Source organism: Candidozyma pseudohaemuli, assembly GCF_003013735.1.
Source record: "Candidozyma pseudohaemuli strain B12108 chromosome Unknown scaffold00002, whole genome shotgun sequence".
NCBI lineage: Eukaryota > Fungi > Ascomycota > Pichiomycetes > Serinales > Metschnikowiaceae > Candidozyma > Candidozyma pseudohaemuli.
In genome coordinates, this window is record NW_020194436.1 from 540,144 (window position 1) to 567,259 (window position 27,116).

Below are 27,116 nucleotides of genomic sequence, written 5' to 3' on the forward strand. Positions count from 1 at the left end.
CACACCAAAACCTCATCTCATCACCACCACTATGGGCGACAAAAAGAAGTACAAGAAACAAAAGCTCATGGATTCCGAGGCCGAACGTGTGGCCGAGGTGGCTGAAGAAAGCTTGAGGGAGCACCCTCACCCAGAGCAGCCCCAGAAAATGGAATTCCACGATGGAGGCGAATTCAAAGGTGTAGAGAGACACAACACCACCGCCCATCTGGCTGGGAAGCTCGAGGATGGACCCCAAAACCCATTTACGGGGGAGAATTTCACACAGAAATACTTTGACATTCTCAAAGTCAGAAGAGACTTACCCGTGCATGCCCAAAGAGATGAGTTCTTGAAGACTTTTCAGAGCACCCAAATCATGGTCTTTGTGGGTGAGACCGGTTCGGGTAAAACCACGCAGATCCCCCAATTTGTTCTTTACGATGATATGCCCCACCTCCATGGCAAAATGGTCGCATGTACGCAACCCAGAAGAGTGGCAGCCATGTCTGTGGCTAAGAGAGTTGCAGATGAGATGGATGTGCAGCTTGGAGATGAGGTCGGTTACCTGATCAGATTCGAGAACAAGACATCTCCAAAGACCATGCTTAAATATATGACTGATGGTATGCTTTTGCGTGAAGCCATGGAAGACCACGACTTGCTGAGATACTCGTGCATTATGCTAGATGAGGCTCACGAGCGTACGTTGGCCACCGATATCTTGATGGGTCTCTTGAAACAGGTCACCACCCGTAGACCTGATCTTAAGCTTATCATCATGTCTGCTACTTTGGATGCTGAAAAGTTCCAGCAATACTTCCACAACGCCCCTCTTCTTGCCGTCCCTGGTCGTACCCATCCTGTGGAGATCTACTACACACCTGAATACCAGAAGGACTACTTGGATGCTGCCATTAGAACAGTTTTGCAGATCCATGCCACGGAAGATGAAGGTGATGTTCTTCTATTCTTGACCGGTGAGGAAGAGATTGAGGACGCTTGCAGAAAGATCCAGCTTGAAGGTGACGAGCTTATCAGAGAACAGGGCTGTGGCCCCATCAAGGTTTACCCATTGTACGGTTCCTTGCCCCCACACCAGCAACAGAAGATTTTCGAACCTGCTCCAGAGAACCACAAGCCTGGTGGAAGACCTGGTAGAAAGATCATTGTCTCCACAAACATCGCTGAAACCTCGCTTACCATCGACGGTATCGTTTACGTTGTTGACCCCGGTTTCTCCAAGCAGAAGGTGTACAACCCTCGTATCAGAGTGGAGTCTTTGCTTGTGTCCCCAATTTCTAAGGCTTCCGCCCAACAGAGAGCTGGTCGTGCTGGTCGTACGCGGCCTGGTAAGTGCTTCAGATTGTACACTGAAGAAGCTTTCAAGAAGGAGTTGATCGAACAATCTTATCCAGAAATTTTGCGTTCTAACTTGGCCTCGACGGTCCTTGAACTCAAGAAATTGGGTGTTGATGATTTAGTTCACTTTGACTTCATGGACCCACCCGCCCCTGAAACAATGATGCGTGCTCTTGAGGAGCTCAACTATCTTCAATGTCTCTCTGACGAGGGTGACTTGACAGCTTTGGGCCGTCTCGCATCCAACTTCCCACTTGACCCTATGTTGGCTGTCATGTTGATCGGATCTCCAGCTTTCAAGTGTTCCGAGGAGATTCTCTCCATTGTGGCACTCTTGTCTGTTCCAAATGTCTTTGTTCGTCCCGCCTCTGCCAGAAAGAGAGCTGACGAGATCAAGATGTCTTTCGCCCATGCAGATGGTGACCACTTGACTTTGCTTAATGTTTACGAGGCCTTCAACTCCGACGAGGCCTACGAAATCGGCTTACATCAATGGTGCAGAGACAACTTTTTGTCCTACCGTTCACTTACATCCGCCAACAATGTTCGTTCCCAATTGCGTCGTCTTATGGAGCGTTACGACCTCGAACTCATCCTGACGCCGTTTGAGGACCGCAGCTATTGGGACAATATCAGAAAGGCGCTTGTGGCTGGTTTCTTTATGCAAGTTGCGAAGAAGAAGAGCGGTAACAAGGGCTTTATAACGGTCAAGGACAATCAGGATGTTTTGATCCATCCCAGCACTGTGCTTGCAAAGGAGAACGAGTGGGTCATCTACAACGAGTTTGTGCTTACGTCAAAGAACTACATCCGTACCGTGACGAATGTGCGTCCGGAATGGTTGGTGGAGTTGGCACCCAAGTACTACAATTTGGAGCACTTCTCTCGCGGTGACGTTAAGCTTTCGCTAGAGAGAATTATCGGCAAGCGATAATTTGTAATTATAGATCAAAAATAAATGCATCAGGGACAGGCGCTAGCTGTAGGGTCTTATCATCCGAAGATCAACTTCCATATTTTGCAGCCAAAAAAATATCAAGGCCTTCTACAGATATTGCGTTTCCTTTAGTGGAAATGTACAATGGCTCACGGGATCAGCCACTTCGCCCAATCCGAACATACCCTGACAATCACTTTTAAGCCACAGAGTTCTCAACCAATAAACCGTTAATACGCGCGGCACAGGCTTCACTGAGACCAACCTCTGACGAGATTTTTATTTATCCAAATCGATGCTACAAAATCGTAAATAGATTATCCTCGGAAGACCTCAAAACCTTTTATCCTCCGGTTTAAAAGTGAGGCTTTTGCGGTAAAGCCGACATAATGCGGGACACTTTTGTGCTCTTCTCGTCTGAGAGCATTAGACGAGGACCTAATTCCCATCCTCATAAGAAGTGTTCACGAAGGTGCAATCATAGAAAATCTCGGGATCCTGAAAAGTCCGTCAATGATCAATCAGAAAGTAAAACCAAAAACCAGCTTTTCGTCTATTTCGGACAGCTGGCTCTCCTATTCATTGTCTGCAATTGTCTCGTAGTGCACATTCCGTATCGTCAGATTCTCAGATATTACAGCCGTGTTTCCTCCGACCACTTTTCCTTGGGCACTTCAAAATGGGTATTCTAGTGGTAAGTAACTTCCCTCACGTTTCATGCTTGAAAATCACTAACATCAGTCACGTCTATTCAAGAACAGAGAGATGAGAATCCTCATGTTGGGTCTTGACAACGCGGGCAAGACCACCATTCTCTACAAGTTGAAGTTGGGCAAGACGTCCAAGACCGCCCCAACCGTCGGATTCAACGTCGAGACGGTCAAGCACAAGAACGTGTCCTTTGCTGTCTGGGACTGTGGTGGACAGGAACGTATCAGACCGTTGTGGAGACACTACTTCACGGGAACAAACGCGTTGATATACGTCGTGGACTCCTCCGATAAGGACCATTTGGAAGAGTCGAAGAAAGAGTTGATGCGTGTGATCAACGACAAAGAGTTGGCGAACTGTCTCTTGATCGTTTTAGCCAATAAGCAGGATGTGCCTGATGCAGTGAAGCCAAAGGACATCATCGAGCAGTTTGACATGAACAGCTTGAGCGGCGAACACGTGTGGTCTGTGATCCCCACTATTGCCATCGATGGCACCGGTTTGGCGGAAACATTGAGCTGGATCTCCAGCCACTCCAAGTAAATCTACCAGGTATACTGTCGCTCCTTTAGTTCGTTAATAGTCTTGTAATATACCATTGCTTCTACTTGGCCTCCCAAACGGAAACCTCTCCATCTTCCTCTCCAAAATATGCCTTAGCAGTCATTTTTGTGAACAAGCCGGTGTCCACCACGCCGACCAAAGCCTTGATTTTAGCGTGCAACTCCACAGGGTCCTCAATCAGGCCAAAGTCAGCATCAATGATGAAATTGTTGTTGTCTGTAATCACTGGACCGGCCTTGGCAGTGCCACCTTGTCTGAGAATTACGGTGTCGGCACCCAATTCCTTTAAATCAAGAGTTACCTTGGCGTACGAGTTGGGCACAATTTCGATCGGCACACCTCTTCTCCACAGCACACCGAGGTAGTCTGGGGACTTCTTTCTGAAATCAGCAACAACCACAAAAGTCTTTGCCGCCTGGGCAACGAGCTTCTCTTGGAACAAGCAGGCTCCTCCACCTTTGATCAAATTGAGCTTAGGATCCACCTCATCCGCACCATCGAAGGCAATATCCACCTTAGGGTATTGCTCGATCGTACCAAGATGAAGACCGTTGTCGATGATCAATTGCCTCGACTGGAATCCTGTGGGGATACACACAAACAGGTCCTTGTTGCTCAATTGGCCCAATCTCTCAGCAGCAAACACGACAGTGGAGCCGGAGCCAATTCCAATGACCTTTGCGTGGTCTGGGAGGTTTTCATCAACAGCTCTGTAAGCAGCGGCCTTTTTGGCAGACTCAATGAGATTGGACATGTTTCTTTGGAGAGGTAGTAAAGAGCGAAGAGGCCGGAGCATTAGTCAAGAATGAGAGTCCGGGGTCTTACCAATTATGCAGGATCCACCAACGGTCTAAGCAACCTAGTACAGATTGGTAGTAAGGGAACTTTTTATGAACGATTTGGAGTTCGAGGAAAGGGGAGCGTCTGGATTTGGCATTAGGCTAAATTAGCATACAATTTCATTAACTGAGCGTGCTAGATCTGTGTAATTCACCCACGGTGGCTCGCTCTAATCTCGGCTGCGAAAAGGGTCCCCACCGGATTTCTTGTCCACCTTTCTTGTCTTCAGAGGCATTGTGTTCTTGAGGCACCATAATTGGGAAAGATTGTTTATGAACTTTAGTCTTCTGACGTCATAATTGCGTCTCTCGGTGTATAGTGTAGTCGTCCAAGATCTAGCCGGGTTGCCCGGGAACATGTCCTCATAAGATGAAAACAGGGAGTTGTATAAAACTCGATCGACATAAAGAATTGATACATTGAGGTCAATGCCGTGCGAGAGAAGCATCGGTACTCTCAAGGTCATGAAAGAAAATAGAGTAGGGGTGGCCTTGTCTTGAGCTGTCAACGAAACAGAGTTGGCTAGGGCACATGAGTCGGTTTCATTCACTGTCTTCATTACGCTTTTAGTTAAAGAGAGCATTTGGGTGAATACAGCTCTTAGTATGTTTCTCTGGAGCAAATCGTTCCAGTTGCATGCTTGAATCGGACTATTTCGCAGCCACAGTAACCTTATAAGCTGCTCCACATGACCGGGAGACTCGTCATAACCACGTAGAGTCAATAAGATAGAAACCCATCGATCCAATGTTTGCCACCAGGTTCATTCTTACAACATTTATGATTTCGATTGTTTCGTTAATCACGAAACAGCTGGACCACGCGGTAGACATAACGAGTTCGTTGGACTATTCGTTTGTTTTTTCGTCAGGTGTGCTCATTCAACATGAAGGATGAGGATTGAGCCTTTGATCTTGTCAGTACTCTCTATGGAACGATCTGAAGGTTCTATTGCCGAAGCAGGCGGTACCTTCATAATCTCGATCCGCAGCTACAACCAAACTAGACATCAACCAATAACCTGCCTTAACTTACCGATTTTCAGCAGCCTGGCAAATTAGACAAATTTCTCAATTATAACAAAAACGCCATTGCAATAACGGCACTAACCCTGGACTGTCCAGAATCTTTCAAGATACGACTCTATTGACTACTGACAGTCACAACTAACACGTGACTCTGCCAAACATCCTGATTCAATATCGCAGTGCGCTCTTAACTACTGCAACAGATACGCGCACCCGTACACCAATACTTTAGGGAGCACGAACGTACAGTAATGTGGCAGAGGAAGCGCAGTGAGAACAGAACCCGCGCTGTGTACACTCCCGTCCTAACAATTTTTTCAGCTACTTCGCAGTTGTAAAAATTTTCCCCCATCTTTCTTCAATTACACACATCAAATCCATTCAAGATGTCTGCTGCCAACAAGATCTTGTCCGAGAACCCCACCGAATTGGAGTTGCAGGTTGCCCAGGCCTTCATTGACTTGGAGGCCCAGACCGACTTGAAGGCCGACTTGAGACCATTGCAGTTCAAGTCCGTCAAGGAGTTCGAGGTCTCCGGCGGTAAGAAGGCTTTGGCCATCTTCGTCCCAGTCCCATCTTTGACCGGCTACAGAAAGGTCCAGATCAGATTGACCAGAGAGCTCGAGAAGAAGTTCCCAGACAGACACGTTGTGTTCTTGGCTGAGAGAAGAATCTTGCCAAAGCCAGCCAGAAAGTCCAAGAAGCTCCAGAAGAGACCAAGATCCAGAACTTTGACCGCTGTCCACGACAAGGTCTTGGAGGACTTGGTTTTCCCTACTGAGATCACTGGTAAGAGAGTTAGATACTTGGTTGGTGGCTCCAAGATCCAGAAGGTCTTGTTGGACTCCAAGGACTCCTCCGCTGTTGACTACAAGCTCGACTCTTTCTCCCAGTTGTTCAACAAGTTGACCGGTAAGCAGGTTGTCTTTGAGATCCCAGGTGACGTTTACTAAGCGTGCTTCTGCCTTCTCATTTTGTTTCTTCCTACTTCCTCCTCATCCCCCTGGCACACTGTTGGTAAATGTTGAGTGTGTGCCCGTCATGCTGGTCTCCAGCAAATATCAATGACAAATACTGTAATCTAATGTGGTATTTATCGCAATAAATATAACCATCCGATGCACGTTTCGTAGCATTATGTCTATATGCGTTTTACATAGGCAGTGGGGAACAAACCCTTCTGTCCATCTAGCTCTCCTTCAGTCCATCCACTGCCATCAGTGTCCGCCTGCACGAGCACGATCTTATCACCCGCCCGAATGCTCAACTCGTTATCTTCATCTGCAACATAGTCGTACAATGCTTCCACATATTCCACCCTCTTGGCACCACGCTTTGGCGCCACGGCAGGTCCCTTTTTCTTCGGCGTCAGTGGCTCATTGCTACCTGCGCTGCCGGCTGTGATTGTCAAATATGAAGTAGGGGCCAAGCCTTGTAGACCAGACGAATTTCTGAGAGTTGTCCAGCCAGAACCATCATCTGCTTCCACAACATCGTAACTTTCCCCAGGTCTGACTGAAATTTCGTCCTCTCCGTCGGCATCGTATGGATAGTTTGCAGTCGCTACAGAGCCGCTGGCTGCACTGCCCTCAGCATTGCTCGTAGCGGTTTTGTTTCTCCGCAAACTAAAAAGTCCGCCGGAATGTGTAGTAACATTACTCGTGACGGTGTAAAGTGAGTGTCCGTCACTTCCTTGATCGGTGCTTTGACGTTTTTTGTTCTTGAATAGACCAAAGCGTGATTTCTTCGGTTTGGCCTCTTCGTAATATGACATGTCCTGGTCACCGGCAAAGTTTTGGATGATTTCGATTTCGACTTCGAGTTTCACCCTCTCAGAATCTTCTTGCATAAACTTATGAAGTAGCGTCAAGACGTCGTCAAGTCTCAGATCGAACCTGAGTGAATCCTTGTCTTCGGAACTTGACCTGTCCTGAGCCATCTCCTCCAATTTTTGTTTGGCTGAGAGGGTGTTCTCTTTTCCGATATTATACTTGCTGATAGTCTGGTTGAGACGTCTCTTCAAGTCAGTCAACTCTGGTTCTTTCGTCACCAACGATTCGTCGTCATGCCAGAAGCTGCATGGCTCGAAGACAAAATCATTTGGCTCCTTCCAAGACCTGCTGTTGTGTTTTATGTACATTGCAACATCCAACTTAGGGTTGTTCTGGTCAATGACGGCATCCACGTCGTGAAGCAAGTCCTTGACCTTATCGTTCGAGTTACGCTCAATGATCGAAGCGTTCTTGAGAATCTTGTTCAAGATGCTTGTACGGGTCTCATTGAGGTCCTGATAGTAATCAAGAATTTCAGGTAGATCCTGGAAGTAGTACTTATCTTTGAGTCTGTTGGCCTGACTGATGCAGATCAAGTAAGCGTTTTTGCCGATATTCATCTCAACTTCCCTCTCCTTGAGCCTGTCCTGATACTTCTCACTCGAAGACTTCTCTGTCTTGACTCTGGCATTCTCTGTGTGCTGACACAAGGAGTCGTAATGCTTTTTAGACTTTGAGACATCGTCCTCAACTTTAGTCTTTTCAGTGTGCAAGAAGTCGTGGATAGTCTCAATGTGCTTGGATATATTCAGACATTTGCTTTGCAATTGAACGATATTCGAGGCAATGTTCAGGGTGAATTCGTCGGCTAACTTGTCTTTTGTGTTGGCAATATTCTCAGTCTGCGTAAGCACCTCATTCCACAAGACCACTGAAGCGCTTTCCAACGATCCCGGGGTTATTTGAGGCTCGTCACCGACAGATAATGACGATGAGTGTTTCGCCTTTTTAGCAAAGTGTCTTTTGCTGAGGTCCCTTAGCTTCGCTGCGTATTCTTGTTCAATGGTAGCTCTTTCTTTGTAGAAGCTTTCGAGGTCCAGCAACCACGAAATACCATTGTTGATCCATTTATGAGTGGGCTTGAACTGGTCTTTAAGGTCGTTTCCAATGGAAAGATCTTGCAACGACATCGAGGTGTTCAATAGATAGCTGTAGATTTGGTGTCCTGTTTTTTGGCTTATTCCGGGGTGCGGTAGTGTATGAATCCGAGCCAAGACGATAGAAGATTCTGCAAAATCAGATTAGGGGAACCTTGTGAGGAAGAGGTGGCGGACGGTACGAATGTTGAATAAAATGTTTTCGATGATTCGATATGATAAGAGGGAACAGTTACTCTAGCTCCCGTGATAAATCTTATCAGTTGCCTCATATGTCTTGTGAAGCAAGGTATGACCGACCGCTTTGTTTCCAAATAAGGGAACTTGAACTGCTGCTTTACTTTCTTTTCTATTATTTCCTTTTGGTCCACTAGCTTAATATCATGACTTTGTGCGTGCAAACTAGCATCTTCGGTGTGTGTAGCTGTGATCTCAGCCTCAGTGTTTTTCGCAGCCAAAGCTCCGAGTCCGGAAGAGGCTGTAGATGGTACCTCATGAAGATGGCCAAAAACAGGCAATCTTAAACACAATAAAAAGCAAAATAGCTGTTACATGACTGAACAACTGGCTTTTCATAAAAGCAGCTTCTCTTTGAGCATTTTGGTCTGACACTCCTATCTAGGATTCATGTGGTACTTCTCAACCAGTTTACCACCCTCCATCTCATTGACCTTCTTTTTTTATCTTTTTGTTTAGCACTTTGTAAAACACTCCTTTTGGGGTCTTCAATTAGTAAAATGATCGGTCATCAAAAAAGACCGAGGTGGTTAGGCATTTTGTGGTCAAACGGCATGCAACTCGAAAGACCCTACATATTCTCTCTGCAGCCTAGTACAATCCTACACCACGAAAAACGCTTTTCTCGTCGAAAAACCGATAAATCTCATCCAGAAAGCCAAGAAATTGTATCCAATCAAACTCCATCAAAAAAAAACCTGATGCAAATCTTTTTGTCACGCTGTTCCCATTTCACATCGTCCTGTCTCGTACGCCCTGCAGCTGTAAACCGACATCTAACGGCTACTCTCAATCCCGCAACCTCTGCTCCACTTACCTCAAGTGATCACTATATGAGGAAAGCCCTGGAGGCGAAACATCCAAATTGAAACCCCGAAACTTAAAAAATATCAGGCCGGGCCTTCGCTCTCGCCTCCGATCACCCGCTGCTTTCATCAACCGCTTCTTTCGTCCTCGCTCCAGCCGTTCCTCGTTACGCTTCATCAAGAACTTCTACACAGACTACCGTGCTTTAAAGACCCGTGGCCCTTGGAGCCTCCGTTTTCCCAAAATGTCCGAACAAAACCGACCAAGCTCAAATGGGTCTAATTATTCCCCTTCATCATCGCCAGCACCCACCAGCAGAAGGCAACGACTCCTTGGCCTCGCTAGAGCGACAAGAGACACTTACATTCCAAAAATAACTACCTCTGTATCCCTGTTTGCCTCAGGTATCGGATCAAGATCCATTGAGTACGATGAGTACGGAATGGTGGCTGCATTACCCAAGAGTACCCAGTTCACGCTATATCCCTCGTATACGAGAAGGGTTAGTGATCATTACATCATCACCGTACGTGGCTGGATGTGGTGCCCGGGAACGATGTCTAGAAAAAATCGTTTGGTATTGTCTTTGGCCAAACAAGTCACTCGTTCCAATGACGATTCCGCTCAGGTGGCCGTTGATCGGCTCGAGCATGATCCCTCCTTGTCTCAAGATGTCGCCTCGCCATCGGAACAAGATGATTCTGATAACGCTTCTATATCCACGACGGGCTCGGGTGCTTCAGGTGCTAGCTCTGCCTCGCCTCAACTGCGTGATTTCGATGCTCGTCTCAAAAGCCGTCTTTCGTCTTTCTTAGCACGTTCGATCCCCAACGCAGGCCTTGCCATAGTGGTTGGAGCTGATGCTCTGGATCATCTGGAACTACGGCAAGTGTCGGTTGTCACGGACCCTAATGGACACTTTAGCGCTGAACTTGAGGTGCCCTATCAGCCCTCAGTCGTTCTGGTAACAAGTAAGATCGACGAGACTGTCTGTGCATTCCAAGAGATTCATCTTGTGGACTACAAAGGTTATGGTATCATCAGTGATATTGATGACACCGTGAAGCTTACCGGTGTCATTGGAGACAAGAGAGAGCTCATGAGGAGGTTGCTTCTCGGTGAAGTCGACTCGTGGGAGATCAAGCCGGTGGTCAATTGGTTCAATGAGATCAAGCACCGCTTTAATGCCACCTTTCATTACGTGTCCAACTCCCCTTGGCAGCTTTTCGCAACAATTCATGAGTACTTTCATCTGGTGAACCTCCCACCTGGCTCATTTCATTTGAAACAGTACACTGGAAACATCATATCTTCACTCATGGAGCCATCCAGCTCCAGAAAGAAGACGTCACTCTCGAGAATTCTCAATGATTTCCCAGAAAAGCAGTTTATTTGCGTGGGTGACTCAGGTGAACATGACTTTGAGGCCTATGTTGATCTTGCTGAGACATATCCGGGCCAAGTCAAAAGCATATACATTCGTGTCGTTGAAGACTCATTGTCAGATGTCGATGACGGCAATATTTTGAAAGAGATGAGGCGACTTCTCGATGTGTGGAAATCAAAGCAGGCAACCAAGAGCTCCAACAAGAAGTCTCCTGAAGCATCAACTGCAGACTTGATTGATCTTACTGAAGACTCTCCAAGGAGTGAGTCTCCCAAACCATTGAAAAAACAACCACCTCTGATCCCTAAAAAGCCTAGTGCTTTGAAAGGCTCGAGTATTCCAAAAGCACCTCCTTTACCGGAGAGAAAGTGTGGCGGTCAATCAGATACACAGATTTTGCATGAACATATCTCCGAGCAGCGTGGAGCTACTCCACCCCCTCTTCCAAGAAGAAGAACATCACCTCCTGTTAAAGAATATGACGTCGACGAGCAGTTGAGTCTCCTTCGAATCCACGATGTCAGTAGTTACTATGAGCTCGAAGAATACGACAAGAAAGGCGGGATGTGGCTACAACGTCTCTCGAGAGCTCTTGAGACACTAGATGGCGCTGGAGTCGATATTGCATTTTTCGAAGACCAAGACGAAAGGTTCTTCCAAGAGACCTTGACCTTCCTCGGTAAAGGAATACAATAGAGAATATTACTTTTGATCGTCCATTATGTACTCGCCCAGACCGTATCTGAACGAAACGGCCATTATGTATGTGTCGTGGGGTCCTGTGAAGGCAGCACAATTCCCCAATGCGTATCAAGTAATGATAATGTAAATGACAACGTCACTCGCGCTGAGCCAGCGTTCCATTCTTCCTCTTCTATCAAACCGAGCTTCAGAACTAGCTGAAGTCGGCGTTTGTACCATCACCGTAATCCTTAAACTTGTCATCTTCAGGCAAGGCCAGCTTGAAGGAAGACAAGTCCATCTCGTTCTCCTCTCCACCTTCTTCCGTGTAGTATTTGTCTGCAAATTTCTTTTGCAAAATCTCTCTTCCGGTCTGAGCTCTCTTGCCTTGTTCTTTGTTCTTCTCGGCCTTCTTCTCCAACTGCTTCTTCTTCCACTCGGTGAATGTTTTCAAGGTGATCGGTGTGAACTTGGATTTGTCCATCTTTCCTCTTTCCAAGTCGATAAACTCCTCCAAAGTGATCTCTGGTTCGGACTCCTTCGCCAATCTTTCTAGCTTTTTCTGCTCCTTGGTCTTCAACACGAATCCTGGAGGTAAGGCATGCTTATACATACACTCGGTACCACCATTAGGACAGACCCAGAACCAACCGTACTTGTCGTTCTCGACAGCGTCGATAAAATACTTGCAGACCTTGTCAGTACTTGTCTTGGGGTTGCCGTGCTTCGACAAAATGACTTTTCGTAACTTCTCTTCATCCCAGTTGTCCATGGTATCAGCCTCTTTCTCGGCTCTTGCATCGGTATACAAATCTTTCTTAGCATCCTTACGTCCAACATTGATATCGTGGGAAAACTTACACTTGTTTCCTTTGCTGCACACACCATTCTTGAAAAACTCACACAAGATGGACTTTGGATCAACGCCAAATGGAACCTTCTGTTGTTGGACTCCGAACAAAGCAGCAGCCTCCTTCTTGGCCTGTTCAGCAGCCTTCTTCTCTTCGGCTTTTCTTTTGGCCTCGGCTTCCTTCTTCTTTGCCAATCCACCATCAACTCCACTTTTCATCTGGTTGATTTGCTGCTGGACCTTCTTCGACTTATTCTTATTCTTCATGCCGAAGCCCTTATCCTCCGCAGCTTTCGCCTTGGCTTTTTGTTTAGCCTTGTCGGGTCCTTGTTGCTTCTTAGGGGGCATTTTTCACTGTAGAAACTTCAATTTACGATCTTTTCAAGGTTTTTTTTTCCTGTAATGCTTTCCGCTATTGCTTTTCGCATGGATCCATAGACACAGGAACTACAATGTTCAGTCACGAGCTCGAATAATGGGTGCAAAATTCTGCATACACACTGGCTATAGAGTTAAGAAAAGGGCTGGGTCGCCTATTTTCTGTTCCTTTTACGACCTCCACCAAGAAGATTGTCCAACCGAGTAGTAGACTCTAGCTTGGGTATGTCATTGACAGCATCCAGAGACCCTCCTGTCTTTGTGTGATGGAGTGAAAGGGACGGACTGCCTTTGAGAGTCTTCGCAGAGCTCAGGCCTGGCTGCTCGAACGAGGGTGTTCCTGGGTTCATCTTGGGAGTCGTGAAAGAGTCCTGCTTTTTAGCAACTCTGCTGCTCCTGAAGGGAATGTAAGACTTACGAGTGCCAGGATTTTCCAGTGGTCCGTAAGCACTAGGACTGCCGAAAGTATCTGCCAAGCTGCTCTTGAATGAGGTATTGGATTGTGTTCTTGCCAAACTTCTGTTCAAGATAACAAGAGCCTTCTTGTCATAGACATGTGGCGCTGAGTCAATTGGTGATGTCAAGTCACTATTATTGCTTTCCTTGGTGTCAATGGATGCCGAGTGAGCGTGGTAGGCCGCGTTTTTGCCAGAGAAGTTTCTGCCATTCGTAGCCATGCTTGAAACAATCTGAGCCCTTTGCTCCGTGTCTTTCGTAAAGAACGAATCGAAGTCATCTAAAGCGGCCCACATATTACTAAGTGTGGCACCAGGTACCTCGTTGGCTGTGGATGCAGCATCTGCATGATCGGGCTCCGGCTCGTAGTAGTCTTCCATCAAGAACTCGATCTCTTCGTTGGCGAAATCTTTCTGCTTCTCGTCAACTGTCATACTCTCATTGCAGGTTTCAAATACAGCATGGATGTTGTTCCTTGTACTGGCAGCTGTGACCGCAGGCATGGGAATTGCCCACCCACTCTCGTCTGGAAATCCAAACAACGTAGCTGTCTGCTCATATTCCTTCTTCATGGATGAGTTACCCAAACTCATTCTCAAAATGTCCTTATCAAGCTGCGATCCAGAAATCACGACGGCTTCATCAAGCACCTCAAGCGCTGGTTCAGCGTACTCTGTAAGGAGAAGTCTCAATAATGGAGAAATGAGGTCTGCTCCTACACCAACAAACTCGTCCTTCAGCAAGTCGACGAGCGGGAAGGTGTGCTTCAATATGTTCAATGTTTCGAGCTTCATCCATGGAATCTGGTTCGAGAGCAAGCTGAGCAAAAGAACCAATGTTTGAGCTTCGTACTCCGGGAAGAAACTAACCTTCAAAGTAGATATTGTTTGCACCAAGAAATCTTTCTTCGACCTAAACCTGGACTTTGCAAGCGAATTCAATATCCTCGCTAGGGCCGGCTTGTTGCATGTCGCAGCCATCTCCCCAATGAGGTTACAAGCCTTCTCGATTTCAGGAGTGATGTTTTGCTCCCCTAGGGCATGAAGAAATCTCGGCAAGTTGGCAATAACTGCAACAAAAAGACGATGGTCACCAGAGCCAATAATTTCACTATCTTTCAAATGGTTGAGTTTATCCAAAAACTTTATCGTAGGCTCCCAGGCGACGGACGATCTCAACCCTACCATGACGATTTGTTGCAACCCTTCAAACTTACCCTCCCATTTCGGTGGGAATGTGGAGATGAGGCATGAAATGGTGTCTGGCGCATCAAGGTCGATCTTCGATACAAACTTAGACATGGTTGATATTGTCTCGATAAATTCGTGCTCGTGTATCGTGGAAAGACATGCAACACTCGACCAGAAAAGTTGAGGGAAATCAATGAGGTTCTCAGAATCTAGCTCCGCAGTAATAGCGTTCAAGGTCATCAATATCTGCATGGCAAATCCCTGGATATCGCAAGATTCGTCAGCAATTGTGTTAGATAATCTATGCAACATATCTTTGAGCATCGTTTGATCGAGAAACGTCAAAAGCGATCTAAAGATCTGGAACGATCGACAAGCAATATGACGCACAGCACAAGTGGTAGCCCATTTTAGTGAGACACGGCTCCAGTCAGCCTGCAAGTTAGGAACGGAGGGTGCAAATATCTCAAGTATTTTTCTAACAAGCGTGTCCATGTTTCTAGGTGTGATTCCTCCTTTCTTATCGTTGTTGAGGTCATCGTATACCCAAAGATACTTCAAGTGATCTTTCTGTCTCAAGATATCAATAGTTTGAGCTGATTTTGGACTGGTTGGTGCAATCGAATGCACCAAATGGATCAATAATGAAGCAGCCTGTTCTTGCACGACATAAAAGTAATGATCAAGTAAGGAGAAGCAAACATGTAATAGTAAAGGTAAATGTGGAATGATCATCTCGTTATTGGATCTGAACAAATCCACCAAGAACACCATTGACAATTGCCCGAGCGAAAATGCCGATTCCTTCGAATTGTGAGAGAGCAATTCTGTCAAGTTCGCCGTATAAGGGAAACCTTCAACAAGGTCTGCTGTCTTTGATGCTGCTTGGGATAATGGATGTGGAACCATTGCTTTCGGTTGCAAGTTGTCAATCATTTTCCCAATGATGACCGAAGAGTCAGGTTGTGAATAAACCAAATATGCAATGATTTGCCTCGAGTACGAAACAAAGCTTGAATTTCTCCTCTCAAGACAATTTCTCATGATATATTCCACAATGATGTCGAAATTACTTTGCTTCGTACCTAAAGCAACCCACAAGGCCTCGACTTCATTACTGATCTTTTTGCTGAACTTGACGGTGATTTCGAACAAGTTATTGAGGACCATTAGAGAGGGAGCGTCAATTTCATTGTTGAAAGGTTGAGATGAGGACTGGGGTCCCGTTGACTCAGCTGCATCTTCTTCTTTGACTTTGTACTTGAGTTCGACGGTTTGAACCCAAGGAAGTAAGCAAGCCAAAATGTCTCTTCTGGTAGAATTATCGACCAAGTTGAAATATTTAGTCAAATAACTGATGTAAGTGAAAGAGTCTTTGGAATGGAGAGACGCAAGTTTCACGGAAATCTCGAAAAGAACCTTTTTGTAGACCACCATAGTCGTACAACACACACTCTCAGTGAAATAGTCTGCTGTCGTCGTGTTGAGGAAGCGACTCTCAATGGACTTCAAGCATTCAATCGCTGATACACGGGTTTGGTAGCTCTCTGTACCGACCAAAAAAGTTGAGAGACAGAACAAGTCGTATGGCATCTTGTCAATATCACGATGATTGAGGAAAGAAGTCACTAAATTTGTATAGTACACCTCTTTGACCTTGGAAGAATTCTCCAGATTGTAGCACTGCCGCAAAACCTCGTCATAGATGTCGTCACTATTGATGTTGATATCCATGATGTTCGTGAGAGCCGACTTGCCCATCTCTTGCACACGCTCGTTAGGAGAATTAATTATCTCGTGCACCCAGTTCATCACACTTTTGATATCAAATGAAAGAACAGCTGTCTTTCCAGGAACTATGAGTGACTGCTTCAACGCTCCAGAACATATTGTTGCCATGCAGCTCAAGGCAGAAATTTGTAATGCTTTGATATCGATCTCAAGAAGACCCACAGCTGTAGCGGGCTCTTTCGATTGCTGTGCAGCTTGCTTCATTATTTGAGTTCTTTCTTCAAGAACATCTTTTGAATCGCCAAACCCACACCATTCCTTGAGGTAGTTGAAGCACCCGATACGCGCCTCGAATGGAAGCCAGGTATTGAGGTCCAGCTTTTCATTCAATCCGACAAAAACATTTTCAAGTAGTGCAGCAAAGTAACACCGCAAACGTTGATATTCAGGCAGTGTTTGAACTGCGGTAAGTGACAAGAATGCCTTCACGTTTTTGATAATCGAAACAAGGTTTTCAACCGTATTCTCATCATCATAAAGAAGACTATTCGATTTGAATCTGCTGGTAATGATGCTAAGAATATGAACAGTTTCAATTCGAACCCGATCCTCCGCGACATCTCTCCTTAAAACGTCAGAATTCCAGTCATTCATTGATTCTGGTAGGTTCTCAGCGAGTGTCTTAAATATGTTAATGTTGATTGAGCTCAAGCCTGCAATAACAGCTTCTCTGATCATTGGTTGTAGGGATCGGAGTAGTGGTAGCACCATACGGAAGACTGATTTTGCGCTAGTTATCTTTTGGTGCTGAATGTACATTGTCATCAGTTTTTTATGGCCATGGGTTGGCTGGGATGGAAACGAAATCTTTTGGTCATTCGTACTTGTCAAGGAGCAGCACGCAAAAATAAGATAGAGCTTCCATTGATTGATGAGAATCTCTGGAGGTGTTGACGTTGAGTTGCGGGTAAAAAGTGACGATGTGTAGTTTTTGAAGTTATCCGAAAAGTCAAGAACCAACTCATGCATTTGCACGAGTCTCACGCAAACTATCGAACGACACATTGCAACCGGCATAGGACACCTTTCAAAGAATATGTCTAGCAATCTTGGATAAATTCTGAACCAAATGGTACTATCGATACCATGGTCCGAAGAAGCGAATTTGGCTAATAGTCCCTTCTTGGCCTTGATTTTTGAGAGTCTAGTGCGCTCGGGTACACTCAAGTCGCGCTTTAGTGGTTTCAAAAGACTCATAAGATCCACATCTTCGAGAACATGGATCAACCTTGTTCCTTCGTCTGCCACATACTTTGAGGAATTGCGAGAGTGGCCCTTCACGGAACCGTTGGAGCCAGGCGTGGGTTCTCTTTTTCTGTCAGTAAGATTGTATAACGATTGGTCAAACTGTTCAACAATTCTCAAAATTGAAAGAGACAATGCCCTGACATGGCTGTCTTGTGAACATAGGAAAAAGAGACCATTTCCTTCAACCTCTTCTATAACAGTAACGATATTCTTCCATTCAAGCTCCTCAGAAGGCTTCCATTTGGTGGTAGGGATGTCCAAGTTTGTCAAGTCTGGTGCCTTGTAGTTGATTTGATAGAGATCATTGAGAACGTCATTGTTCATAAGCTCGTTCTCTCCGCTTTCTTGGGCTGTAAAATGTTCGGTCTCTGGCGAAAATTGCATAGACCAACACCTCAAAAGCTCAACATAAATTCTCAATAATCTTAAGAATTCCTCGGAATTGAAGTAGTCAGAATCGTACAGTGGGCCAGGCTTCTCGGTAAGCCGGAATGCAACTTTACCAAACGTGGCAATCAATTCACCAGCATTTTTCCGTGAAGCTAGCTTCAATAATGCGTTGACTGACGCATTGGCAATTTGAGTATTGTAGTGGATGCTATTTCTGATGAGAATTTCGGCGCAAGCTTTGAAGGTGATTCCAATGCCAGAGCCACCCTTCTCGCTTGCAAGAGGGATGATCGACCATGGACACGCGTTAATGGTTGCGGCAAACAAATCTTTGAAAGCATCTCTGGAGCTTTGATAAGAGAAATCTAATCCAAACGGCAAGTTTGAAAACGATGATTTAACACTGTTACCCAACGATGCTGGTCCTTGTGAACTAGTCCACCCGGTCATTCCGCAGCGGTTATCGAGAAGTTTGAACAAAACAGCAATTGTCCGACAAATGTCTTCGTGAGTCTCGAAATTTTTGATGTTCTTGAAGTCAAACATGAATTTGTTCCATCTCCGAAGCTCGCTCATCTGCTCGTCAGAGATTGAAATCTTGTTGTTCTTTCTGCTATGATCGGTAGACGAAAACTGCAAAGCAAATTCCTCTTGGAATACTTTGTCGGTAGGAAAGCTGGGTTTATCGCCCAGCTTTGAATCCTTCAAACAAAGCATGTAGGACTCTATGACCAAAATAAGCTTCTCTGATGAAGCATTCTCCAAGCTCAGACCGTTGAAACTGCTATTCAATAACTTCAAAATCACGTTATCCAAGACATAATTAAAATGATGGAAGCCAACAATTCTTATAACCTCTGACAAAGCGTTAATCAACCCACTATCTAAGACGATCCATTGCTTCTTGCCAGATACTTGAGGGCCGAAAAACAAGAACTGAAAGAAGCTGTCTAGACGCTCAATAGTGTTATTGAGTGTGTCGGGAAGACGATTCATGTAAACCCAAAGGAGTCTAGATGCGCAAATCATCAACTTTGTTTTGTCTGCGACGTCGCTCTTCGGCTTAAGTTTGGCGGCATTAGTTTTTATGACCTCGAACCAGTGTTTGGCAAAGAGCTCCTTGGAAGAGACACATAAAGCAGAGGTCATCAATTCGACAGATGTAGCCCAATCATTGGTTGATGCAGTGATCTCCTCTGTCGATACTGTCGACGGAATCAGGGGTGGTGCACCATTTGTTGCTCTTAATGAGGAATAATTGCACAACAAAACGGCTTTGTTGAAGATTTTCGTGGTCGTCTCAACCCATAGTGGGTGATTTGCTTCCGCTGTGAGCAGCGTTGCCAATGGAAGTAAAAGGTTGCTCAATACCTTGGCGTATGCGATAAGGACACCGTGATTTTGAGATGCAGAAAAGAATTTGGTGATCGATTGAAGAAATTCTGCGCTCTCCTCGAACTTTTCTAGAGGGTAGATGGAAAGTTTGAGATGCTTCATGCCGTGAACGAGAAGTTTGATATTAGGCTCGTCCGCTTGCTTGACAGTAGTTGGGACCTTCTCCAAATCTGCAATGAAGCGGTCACTCACACTCAAAAAGCGCTTCTCGGACATGTAGCCCAAAAGTTCGGCGAACAAATTCCAGTTTGCCAGACGCACAAATGATTCTCTTGTGGTTACAGGGTCTGTGGTACGCAATTGGGTGTAGACAATTTCCTCGAGCTTTCCACCCAAATCGTCGCCAACCGCTTCATAGGAGGCCTGCTTGACCACTTCGATCAATACCCGGCATAAAATGTAGATGGATGCTAGCGATTTTCTTTCTGCTTGAACAGCTGTGTCGCGAGCCTGGGAGATCTGCTCATCGTAATACTTTCGCTGTCGGGAGTACTCCAGTGACTCTGTGTCCGGCACATCAAGAGATTTTTTTCGGTCGTTAGATGTGGTTGACACCACAGATGCGGAGTTGTTTCTCTTGTGAGTCAACTTGGACAAACTTTTCGTATGCATTAGTGAAAGACTTCGCTTGCCACGAGGCTTCGATGCCTTCGGCAGAACGGATGGTTGAGAAGGTTTACTTGAGTTGCTTACTGATGAAGCAATTCTTGCCAAGTCACCTTGCGCCACGGAGTAAATCTTTTCCACCTCTGAGGCTGCCATTGCAGCTACTTCACTCTTGGATTTCCTCCAGAACATCACAGAGTCAATCACAGGCTTCGATTTACGCTTTGCAATATAACCAAGCGCAGAAACAATGTTATCAAAGTTGGCGTCAGAGCCTTGGCCCAAGAGCTCTAGAATGGGTGGTTCCTCCAGGAGAGGGTATTCAAGGCACAAATTCAACTTGCGCTCAGCGTGACGGACGAACTGAGTGAAAACGATATGAAGGGTGTACTCCGCGGGTGTCTTTTGCTCTGTGGCCATAATTCTGCGCATCTGAGAGAACTCTTCTCTTTGGGAAATTGCAAGCTTCAGTGACTTTGCTGAAAGCGGAGGTGGGAGCTGAGGAGATGGCTCAACATAATTATGTCCCTGAGGTGGTTGTGGAGTATGTAGCGTTTGCAGCTGTGAGTGTGCCAATCCCATTGAGTTGGAGGAGGGTAATCGATTGAATTGTCCCGAGGTATCGAACTCGTCTAGCGCCTCAAAGTCACTCACACTTTCCATGTGAGCTTCAGCATTGATGTCATTTTCCGGTGACGATGCAACCATCTTTCGTAGAGGATGCGGACCCAGTGCAGATGCTGCTCTGCCTCTGGGCGGGCGTATCGGCGTCATTTGGGAAACTGTGCGCTCTAGCGTGGACGTTTGCACTTCATGATTCTGATTATCGAGGGAAGTGTCTGACTCCTCAGTTTCATCGAATGGTGCTTGTGAGCTGGGGTGGATCATAAATGCATCAGTGTTCTCGTATATGGTATCTTCGGAATGTAATTGTTCGGCTTGTTTTTGGTACTTACTCAGGAAGTACTGATCTGAGGGCAAGGGGGACATTTGCGTATTGACAAGCTGTGGGGCAGAAACCACAGGCAGCTCCGGATCATAATCAAAAGCAGGCCCGAGTGGTGTTGGGGTGGCGACCCCAAATTGAAAGCTATGACTAGCTTCTATATGCTCTGGAAACCCATTGTCTATATTTTCGTCCAATTCGGGGGCTGCCTGAAGATGTCCCTGGTTGGGTGTCTCGGGATAATCGCCATTTGCTTGACTGGGTGTCTGAGGAATCTCTTCTTCAGGGATGGACCCTCGAAGGGTGCCATTATCAGGCCTCAAACTCTCAGAGAGAGACAAGCGATCGTACTGCTGCTCTAGCTGTTTGAGTTCTTGTCTCGAATGTCCCAGCTCTTCGAGCGTTGGAATTTCAATCATGCTTTCACCGTGTTGTGGTGTAATGTGAGGTCTTTACCTCGCTATGTAGGTGATGTTTGGTTCTGATCAGAGGTGTCGCACTGAATCAAGGCAGGTTCACTCGGCCGCACCTGATAAGTTAAAGACAAAAAGACAAAATGGAGAGAAGATAGAGCTTTCCACGAATAAAGAAGAAATCATAAAATGCTTCTACGCGTATTGGTTCGAAAAGGAGTGCGGAGCTAGGATTTGAAGAACAAGCGTTTACTATTGTTTTACGCGAATTGAAGGGACGGCCCTAGGCACAATGGGTTACTAAAGCGAGATGTGATAGCACTGGATTTAAAACTTGTGAACCGACCAGTTTATGGACCTTGGGTGGACATCGTAATTTGAAAAGCCTGTATACCTCGGCTCAAGGAACATTCAATTGATACTCGTATTCTTCAAACAAACTTTCCAGAGGGAAATTGATCGATCCAGACCAATTTTTTGCCGGCTTGGGCTTATAGCATACGCCTATGCTACATCGGGGCTTAACCCGACTTGTGCAAATAGTGCAATTGTGCATTCACATACCCGCGGCCATCATTCCTGCTGTACAGCATAATACATTGGCATATAATGCAAGGTGTGATAAATGAGGGTTTCTAATTAGCATTTTGCCTCTGCAGCAAATCACTAATGGCGAAATTAGGTTATATTCGTTTCTAATAAACCCAAATCACAACAATTAGTTGAACCAGGCTATTATGGCAAAACCGACCCAACAATTGTATATTCCCATTAGGATCATTCTGCATATTCTTGCAAAAATCTATATTACCCTTATCTTTTCCATTCGCTCTGACTGAGTAGTCTATAGGACGTGCGCACACCAGATCGACATGCCTAATGCCCGTCAAGATTAGATAGACCACACTATGGCTGCTTCTGACGATACTGCAACGCTTGTGCACCAGTTCATAGCATCGGTTGCTTCTGGCGAAGTTTCCAATGAAGCACCTCAGAAAATTTCAGAAAGGCTCGCCCTGGGAACCTTGACTTTGCTTCAGTTCATTCAGGTTTTAGGTCCCACTCTTACCTCAGATGATCCTACTACTAGAAGCTATGCACTCAACTGTTTAAGCGTGACCCTTGATTTGCTGAAAACCACTGTACGTTTGACAAACCAAGACGTGAACGTTTTGTTACAGTTCTTGGTGAAGAAGTTTGAAGATGAAAAACTTACAGTCCACATCCTTGGTGCCTTAACTTCGTTGGTGCAGTTTAAGAAGTTCTTACCTAGAGTCAATGACAACCTAATCACTTTAACCACAGCTATCACAGATGCGTATGAGCCTCGGAAACATTTGGCCAAAGTACGTTATGAAGGATTCAATCTTCTTCAGACTTTATTCAATCTGCATAGCGAGACCATCTTCACTAATCCAGAGTTCCTGGAAGCTTTCACTAAAGCATTCGTGCATGTCGCTTCCGGAGAGAAAGATCCCAGGAATTTGCTCATGTCATTCAGACTCAACGTTGCCATCAATGAGAAGTTTCAATTCCAGGATAGAACTACAAACCTGACTCATGATCAACTACTCACAGACTTGTTCGACGTTTGCTTTTGCTACTTCCCAATATCTTTCTCACCCCCAGCTAATGACCCTTATAAGATCACTGCTGCTGACTTGAAGAAAGAATTGCGGAAGACGATAGCATCGCAAAGTCAATTTGCACAAGATACATTCCCATCACTCTTTGAGAAGCTTACCTCAACGAATCCATCTGTCAGAAATGATGTTCTCCAGACTCTTCTTTTGTCTGTGCAGAATTACGAAGCAGCGACCGTCGAGCAGTATTGGGTGACAATTTGGGACGCTCTCAAATTTGAAATATTGCATAATGACGTGCTGATATTCCAGCCCCAGGCTTCCAATATAATCCCACCTCAATACGAGATGATTGATGATAGTGATGACAACAAAACACTCATTTTGACACTCAAGACGTTGAGTGTCGTGGCTGAAAGATTATCTAGCTCACAAGAGTCTGTTGAGTCTTTGGTGGAAACCGTCAAAAACGATCTCAAGTCAAACCTTGAATCTGAGGACACTAAAACTGTCAAGCAGTCAGTTCTCCTTATATGTGCCCTTGGAAGTGTCTCCGTCCCGGTGTACAACAGTTTCGTTGACTTCTTCTTCTCTTTCGGTGTATGGGGTAAGTACGTGAGAAGCGATCTTCAAGACGAGGAAAAAGCTGATGATGATATGGAGATCGATATTTCACTTACTGTCGCTCGTCAGAGAGATCTTATTGACAATCTCGGTTTTGTTTTTACAGCGAACTTGGAGCTCAATCAGCCAACTCATCTATTGGATTACAAAGACCATTTGTTGATCTTCTTGGGTCAGCTTCTTCAAACATCATCCAAACTAGACAAAACACTCAAATGCAAAATTACACAACAACTAGTCAAGTTGATTCTGCTCGATGATTTTCTTGCCATCAATGAGGTGCAGCTCATTCTTGGTTGGCTCAACGATAATTTGATTGATTTTGTGGATTCTGGGAACAGCGGATGGGAAAAAGATATCTTCCTTACAGAAATTGTCAGCGGCATAGTGCATCTTATGACCGAAGGCTCAGATGAGAAGATCAACGCCAACGTTGGTTGTGTTATTGAGATAGTTTTACCAACTCTCTTGGACAACATCTCGGACTCGAATATTTTGACAATTATCAGAAAGCTATGCGTCAACTACAGAGTACTCGAAGTCTTATCAATCAGACTTCTTAATAAGATTGAGTTCGATAATTGCGACAAAGAGCAGTTGGGCAGCATAATTGATTGTCTCATTAGCTCGTTCAATCAGACGCAATCGGTCAAGCCTTTCATGTCAAACACTTGGAATAAGAATTTCAATCCGAGATTCTTAGACCTCATCATAGCCAAGTCAAGTGATGATGCTGCCATTCTTGAATTGAGTGGTCAACTCCTTGGTCTTGTGACACGTTACACTGAGAAGTCAAAGCAACAAGACGTCCTTGATGAGATTTTGAAAAAATTTTGCGGAGAAGCAGAAGTTGGAGGTGGTCTTTTAAATGTTTTCACAGAACCAACGCCAAAGGTTTCCATCCTTAAGCATATCCTCGCAAAAATTGACAAGAGTTGCCAGCTTCCTTCTAATGTACATGACAAGATTGATCAATGCATTCATAACACCTCATCGGCTGCTGATGAGTTTGTGAGAATGGGTTACTTACAATTGATTGCAATCCTTGTGAACAAATTCACTCCACAGAACGATGAAACTAATGGCAGCATTCTTCAAAAGTTGTTCGCCAACTTTCAGGGCAATGAGAATTCATTGGAGATTGCCACCTGGATACTCAAGGGCTTGATCATGAGAGCTGACCAAGTGGGCTCCAAATATCTCAATGAGTTGTTGGACGAGGTTTTCCGCTCAGATGACACAGCTCACAGCAAACAAACATCTAGATGCTTCAGCATCCTAATGGCTGATTTGGATGTTTTCATGAACCCAGAGAACAGTAAGCTGAAGATTGTGTCTGGAGTTTCCAATTTGAATGTGAAGCTTCTTTACAAGCAACAAATATTCGAAAACATCTTGGGAAGAGTGCTTGAGAGGTTCCAGGATACACAAGGTGATGAAAAGAAGGAAGTTTTGTTGGGCACGTTGGCCATCATAATCAGCAATATATCACCCAAGGTTTTGAAGCCACACTTGAGAGATGTGTTCCCGTTAGTGCTCAACGGGTTGAGCATCGAAAGCGCGGTGGTCTTGAAAGCTTCGTTGGACACTTTTAAAGTCATCATTACAGAGACACCAGACCTCATTTCCGAAAACATCGATAGTCTTGTCACCAAGCTCGTTGATTTGAGCACTACTAAGATCGTCTCTGGTAAGAAGCTAGTGAACGACGAGCAGATCAGATACCTCGCGCTTGAGTGTCTCGAAGGTATTTTTAATAGCGTGGAGCTTCCGCAAGTCGTGAAATACCAAGCATCAACGAGAGACAAGCTTCGGGTTTGCTTAGACGACAAAAAGAGAAGTGTTAGAAAAAAGGCATGCGACGTTCGCCAGGTGCTCTACGAATTGGGTCGTTAGCTAACCATGCAATAAGTATTCTATTATAGACCAGATACACCAAAAATAACCATTATTCGTCATCAGACTCATCTGAGTCATCCTCCAAACCCACTGGCGCCAAACCAGGGGTGAGGCCAGGGTAAGAGAGCGTTCCAGACTTAATTTTGTCATTGAAAGCCAGTAATTTAGCATCGAGCTTGCGATCCCTGGATCTGTCGTGCTTTTCGTCACGCATGGCGATGATCTCTCGTTGAAGAGACATGATCTCATCCTCAACATCGGGATCATTGATATCGGCGGAACGTTTCAAGGCATTGGAGTTCTTCTTGACGAGCTTCTTCAAGTATTTCTCTTCCTCTGGCGTCATACTAGCGGCTGCGCCCTTGTGGCCCTTAATGACATTATATTTCACAAGTTTCTGAAACTTTTTGTCCTTTTCTAGTCTTTTATTGATCGCCTTATTCTGTTTGGCTCTTTCTGCCTTGTTCTGCTTTCTCACCTCACCTTTAGAGAGACGGCTCTTTCTAGCCTCCAGGGCGAAATCGCTGGCAGTCGAGGTATGGACTTTTTTCAGAGGCACAATACTGGCGCCAGGAAGAACATCGTCAAATAGTTTATTAACCGTGGCCTTTGCCTTGGCTCTGGAACTGGCGGATTTGAAGGACATGGGTAGTGCTAGTCCTGTCCACAGAGCACTTAGCGATGAGTAGTGCAGGGTGAGGCGATGTTGGTTGGTGTACGGGTTTACAATAACCACTGAAAATGGCATCAAAAGATCGCCTTTTTCAAGTCGTTCACAAATACCTTGATCCCGCAAGGCTCAATTTCAATTTCGAAGTAGGGAGGGCTTCATCAGCTGAGCGGCTCTACTACAGGCACATCCGTGCACCAGGAGCCCCGGAGGGCTCAAGTGCGAGTGCGTGAAAATTGTAAAAAGTGGAGAAGCTATCTTTCACCGAGGTCGCCAGGCGCGAGGGCGTGAGGCTGGATTTAGTAACGGTGTGATTTTAAGGCCATGAAAAAATCATATCGGGCGTAAGCGACAGGTGACATTGAGGATTTCCGAAACACCAACAATGTGAAAAATTAGTATGAGATAATTGGCTGACGTCCCCACGCTTAATTCCTATCTCCCTATAGCTGTCTGTCATGTGCGCTCTCGCCAATCAGTAGTAACACAAGATCCAGCGTAATGCCAAATGAAGGGCACCTCTATCACTACAAAATTGTAAAGCACCGTAAATGTCATTTCGGACATGTGAAGCCAACGGCCGGAAATAGCGCAAAGAGATTTACCAGTTAGAGCACGAGCTGTGGTGTGCTGGCGCGGTGACGGTTTTTGTGGAGAAGCCCATTTGAAAAGTGCACATAGCAACCGAGGCACCGGACCATGTGAAAGACGGTGGACAAATTGCATATATAGTGGGCCACCCCCGCGGCCTCAATCTTACTTTTTCTACAACCAATACATATTATATTTATTGCATAATGTCTGACCCTACTGCTGATGGATTTAACTCTTCCCCATTCCTCAAGGAATTGTACGACGGTTTGCAGGACCCTGAGCTTAAGAAGAAGGCTATTGGCGGTGTCAAGGCTGTCATTGTCATCACCTTGAAGAACAAGGAGGGCAAGGACCAATCCTGGGTTTTGGACCTCAAGAAGGAGGGTACCATCGCCAAGGTTGACTCTGTTCCAAAGTCTGACGTCCAGTTGTTGTTGAAGGACGCTGACTTCGTCAAGTTGGCCAACGGTAAGGCTAACGGCCAGAAGCTTTTCATGAACGGTAAGTTGAAGGTCAAGGGTAACATGATGAAGGCTACCGCCATTGAGTCCGTCTTCAAGCAGATCGACCCAAGACCAAAGTCCAAGTTGTAAGCGAGCCTGGTGTTCTACTCAGTTTATA

At 45.4% G+C, this 27,116-nt stretch overlaps 11 protein-coding genes across 11 annotated transcripts; 6 read left to right on the forward strand and 5 right to left on the reverse strand.

Annotated features, from left to right (window-relative positions):
• Window positions 1-31: 31 nt before the first annotated feature.
• Window positions 32-2,275, forward strand: C7M61_001608 (DEAH-box ATP-dependent RNA helicase; the record flags this gene model as incomplete). Its single annotated transcript, XM_024857010.1, has 1 exon — window positions 32-2,275. One exon carries the CDS (start codon window positions 32-34, stop codon window positions 2,273-2,275), a length of 2,244 nt encoding a protein of 747 aa, XP_024714890.1.
• Window positions 2,276-3,055: 780 nt separating this feature from the next.
• Window positions 3,056-3,532, forward strand: ARF3 (Arf3p; the record flags this gene model as incomplete). The annotated part of the gene is made up of 1 exon (XM_024857011.1): window positions 3,056-3,532. The coding sequence occupies one exon, from the start codon at window positions 3,056-3,058 to the stop codon at window positions 3,530-3,532; it is 477 nt and encodes a 158-aa protein (XP_024714891.1).
• Window positions 3,533-3,593: 61 nt separating this feature from the next.
• Window positions 3,594-4,307, reverse strand: RKI1 (ribose-5-phosphate isomerase; the record flags this gene model as incomplete). Its single annotated transcript, XM_024857012.1, has 1 exon — window positions 3,594-4,307. One exon carries the CDS (start codon window positions 4,305-4,307, stop codon window positions 3,594-3,596), a length of 714 nt encoding a protein of 237 aa, XP_024714892.1.
• Window positions 4,308-5,807: 1,500 nt separating this feature from the next.
• On the forward strand, window positions 5,808-6,374 carry RPS7A (40S ribosomal protein eS7; the record flags this gene model as incomplete). Its single annotated transcript, XM_024857013.1, has 1 exon — window positions 5,808-6,374. One exon carries the CDS (start codon window positions 5,808-5,810, stop codon window positions 6,372-6,374), a length of 567 nt encoding a protein of 188 aa, XP_024714893.1.
• Window positions 6,375-6,562: 188 nt separating this feature from the next.
• On the reverse strand, window positions 6,563-8,383 carry BZZ1 (Bzz1p; the record flags this gene model as incomplete). Its single annotated transcript, XM_024857014.1, has 1 exon — window positions 6,563-8,383. One exon carries the CDS (start codon window positions 8,381-8,383, stop codon window positions 6,563-6,565), a length of 1,821 nt encoding a protein of 606 aa, XP_024714894.1.
• A 1,255-nt stretch (window positions 8,384-9,638) lies between these two features.
• Window positions 9,639-11,477, forward strand: C7M61_001613 (phosphatidate phosphatase; the record flags this gene model as incomplete). The annotated part of the gene is made up of 1 exon (XM_024857015.1): window positions 9,639-11,477. One exon carries the CDS (start codon window positions 9,639-9,641, stop codon window positions 11,475-11,477), a length of 1,839 nt encoding a protein of 612 aa, XP_024714895.1.
• Window positions 11,478-11,676: 199 nt separating this feature from the next.
• C7M61_001614 (uncharacterized protein) lies at window positions 11,677-12,660 on the reverse strand (the record flags this gene model as incomplete). Its single annotated transcript, XM_024857016.1, has 1 exon — window positions 11,677-12,660. One exon carries the CDS (start codon window positions 12,658-12,660, stop codon window positions 11,677-11,679), a length of 984 nt encoding a protein of 327 aa, XP_024714896.1.
• A 185-nt stretch (window positions 12,661-12,845) lies between these two features.
• On the reverse strand, window positions 12,846-21,131 carry CAS4 (Cas4p; the record flags this gene model as incomplete). The annotated part of the gene is made up of 2 exons (XM_024857017.1): window positions 12,846-16,797; window positions 17,152-21,131. 2 exons carry the CDS (start codon window positions 21,129-21,131, stop codon window positions 12,846-12,848), a joined length of 7,932 nt encoding a protein of 2,643 aa, XP_024714897.1.
• A 902-nt stretch (window positions 21,132-22,033) lies between these two features.
• On the forward strand, window positions 22,034-25,228 carry MET18 (Met18p; the record flags this gene model as incomplete). Its single annotated transcript, XM_024857018.1, has 1 exon — window positions 22,034-25,228. The coding sequence occupies one exon, from the start codon at window positions 22,034-22,036 to the stop codon at window positions 25,226-25,228; it is 3,195 nt and encodes a 1,064-aa protein (XP_024714898.1).
• A 52-nt stretch (window positions 25,229-25,280) lies between these two features.
• Window positions 25,281-25,877, reverse strand: C7M61_001617 (uncharacterized protein; the record flags this gene model as incomplete). The annotated part of the gene is made up of 1 exon (XM_024857019.1): window positions 25,281-25,877. One exon carries the CDS (start codon window positions 25,875-25,877, stop codon window positions 25,281-25,283), a length of 597 nt encoding a protein of 198 aa, XP_024714899.1.
• An 821-nt stretch (window positions 25,878-26,698) lies between these two features.
• Window positions 26,699-27,088, forward strand: C7M61_001618 (uncharacterized protein; the record flags this gene model as incomplete). The annotated part of the gene is made up of 1 exon (XM_024857020.1): window positions 26,699-27,088. The coding sequence occupies one exon, from the start codon at window positions 26,699-26,701 to the stop codon at window positions 27,086-27,088; it is 390 nt and encodes a 129-aa protein (XP_024714900.1).
• Window positions 27,089-27,116: the final 28 nt, after the last annotated feature.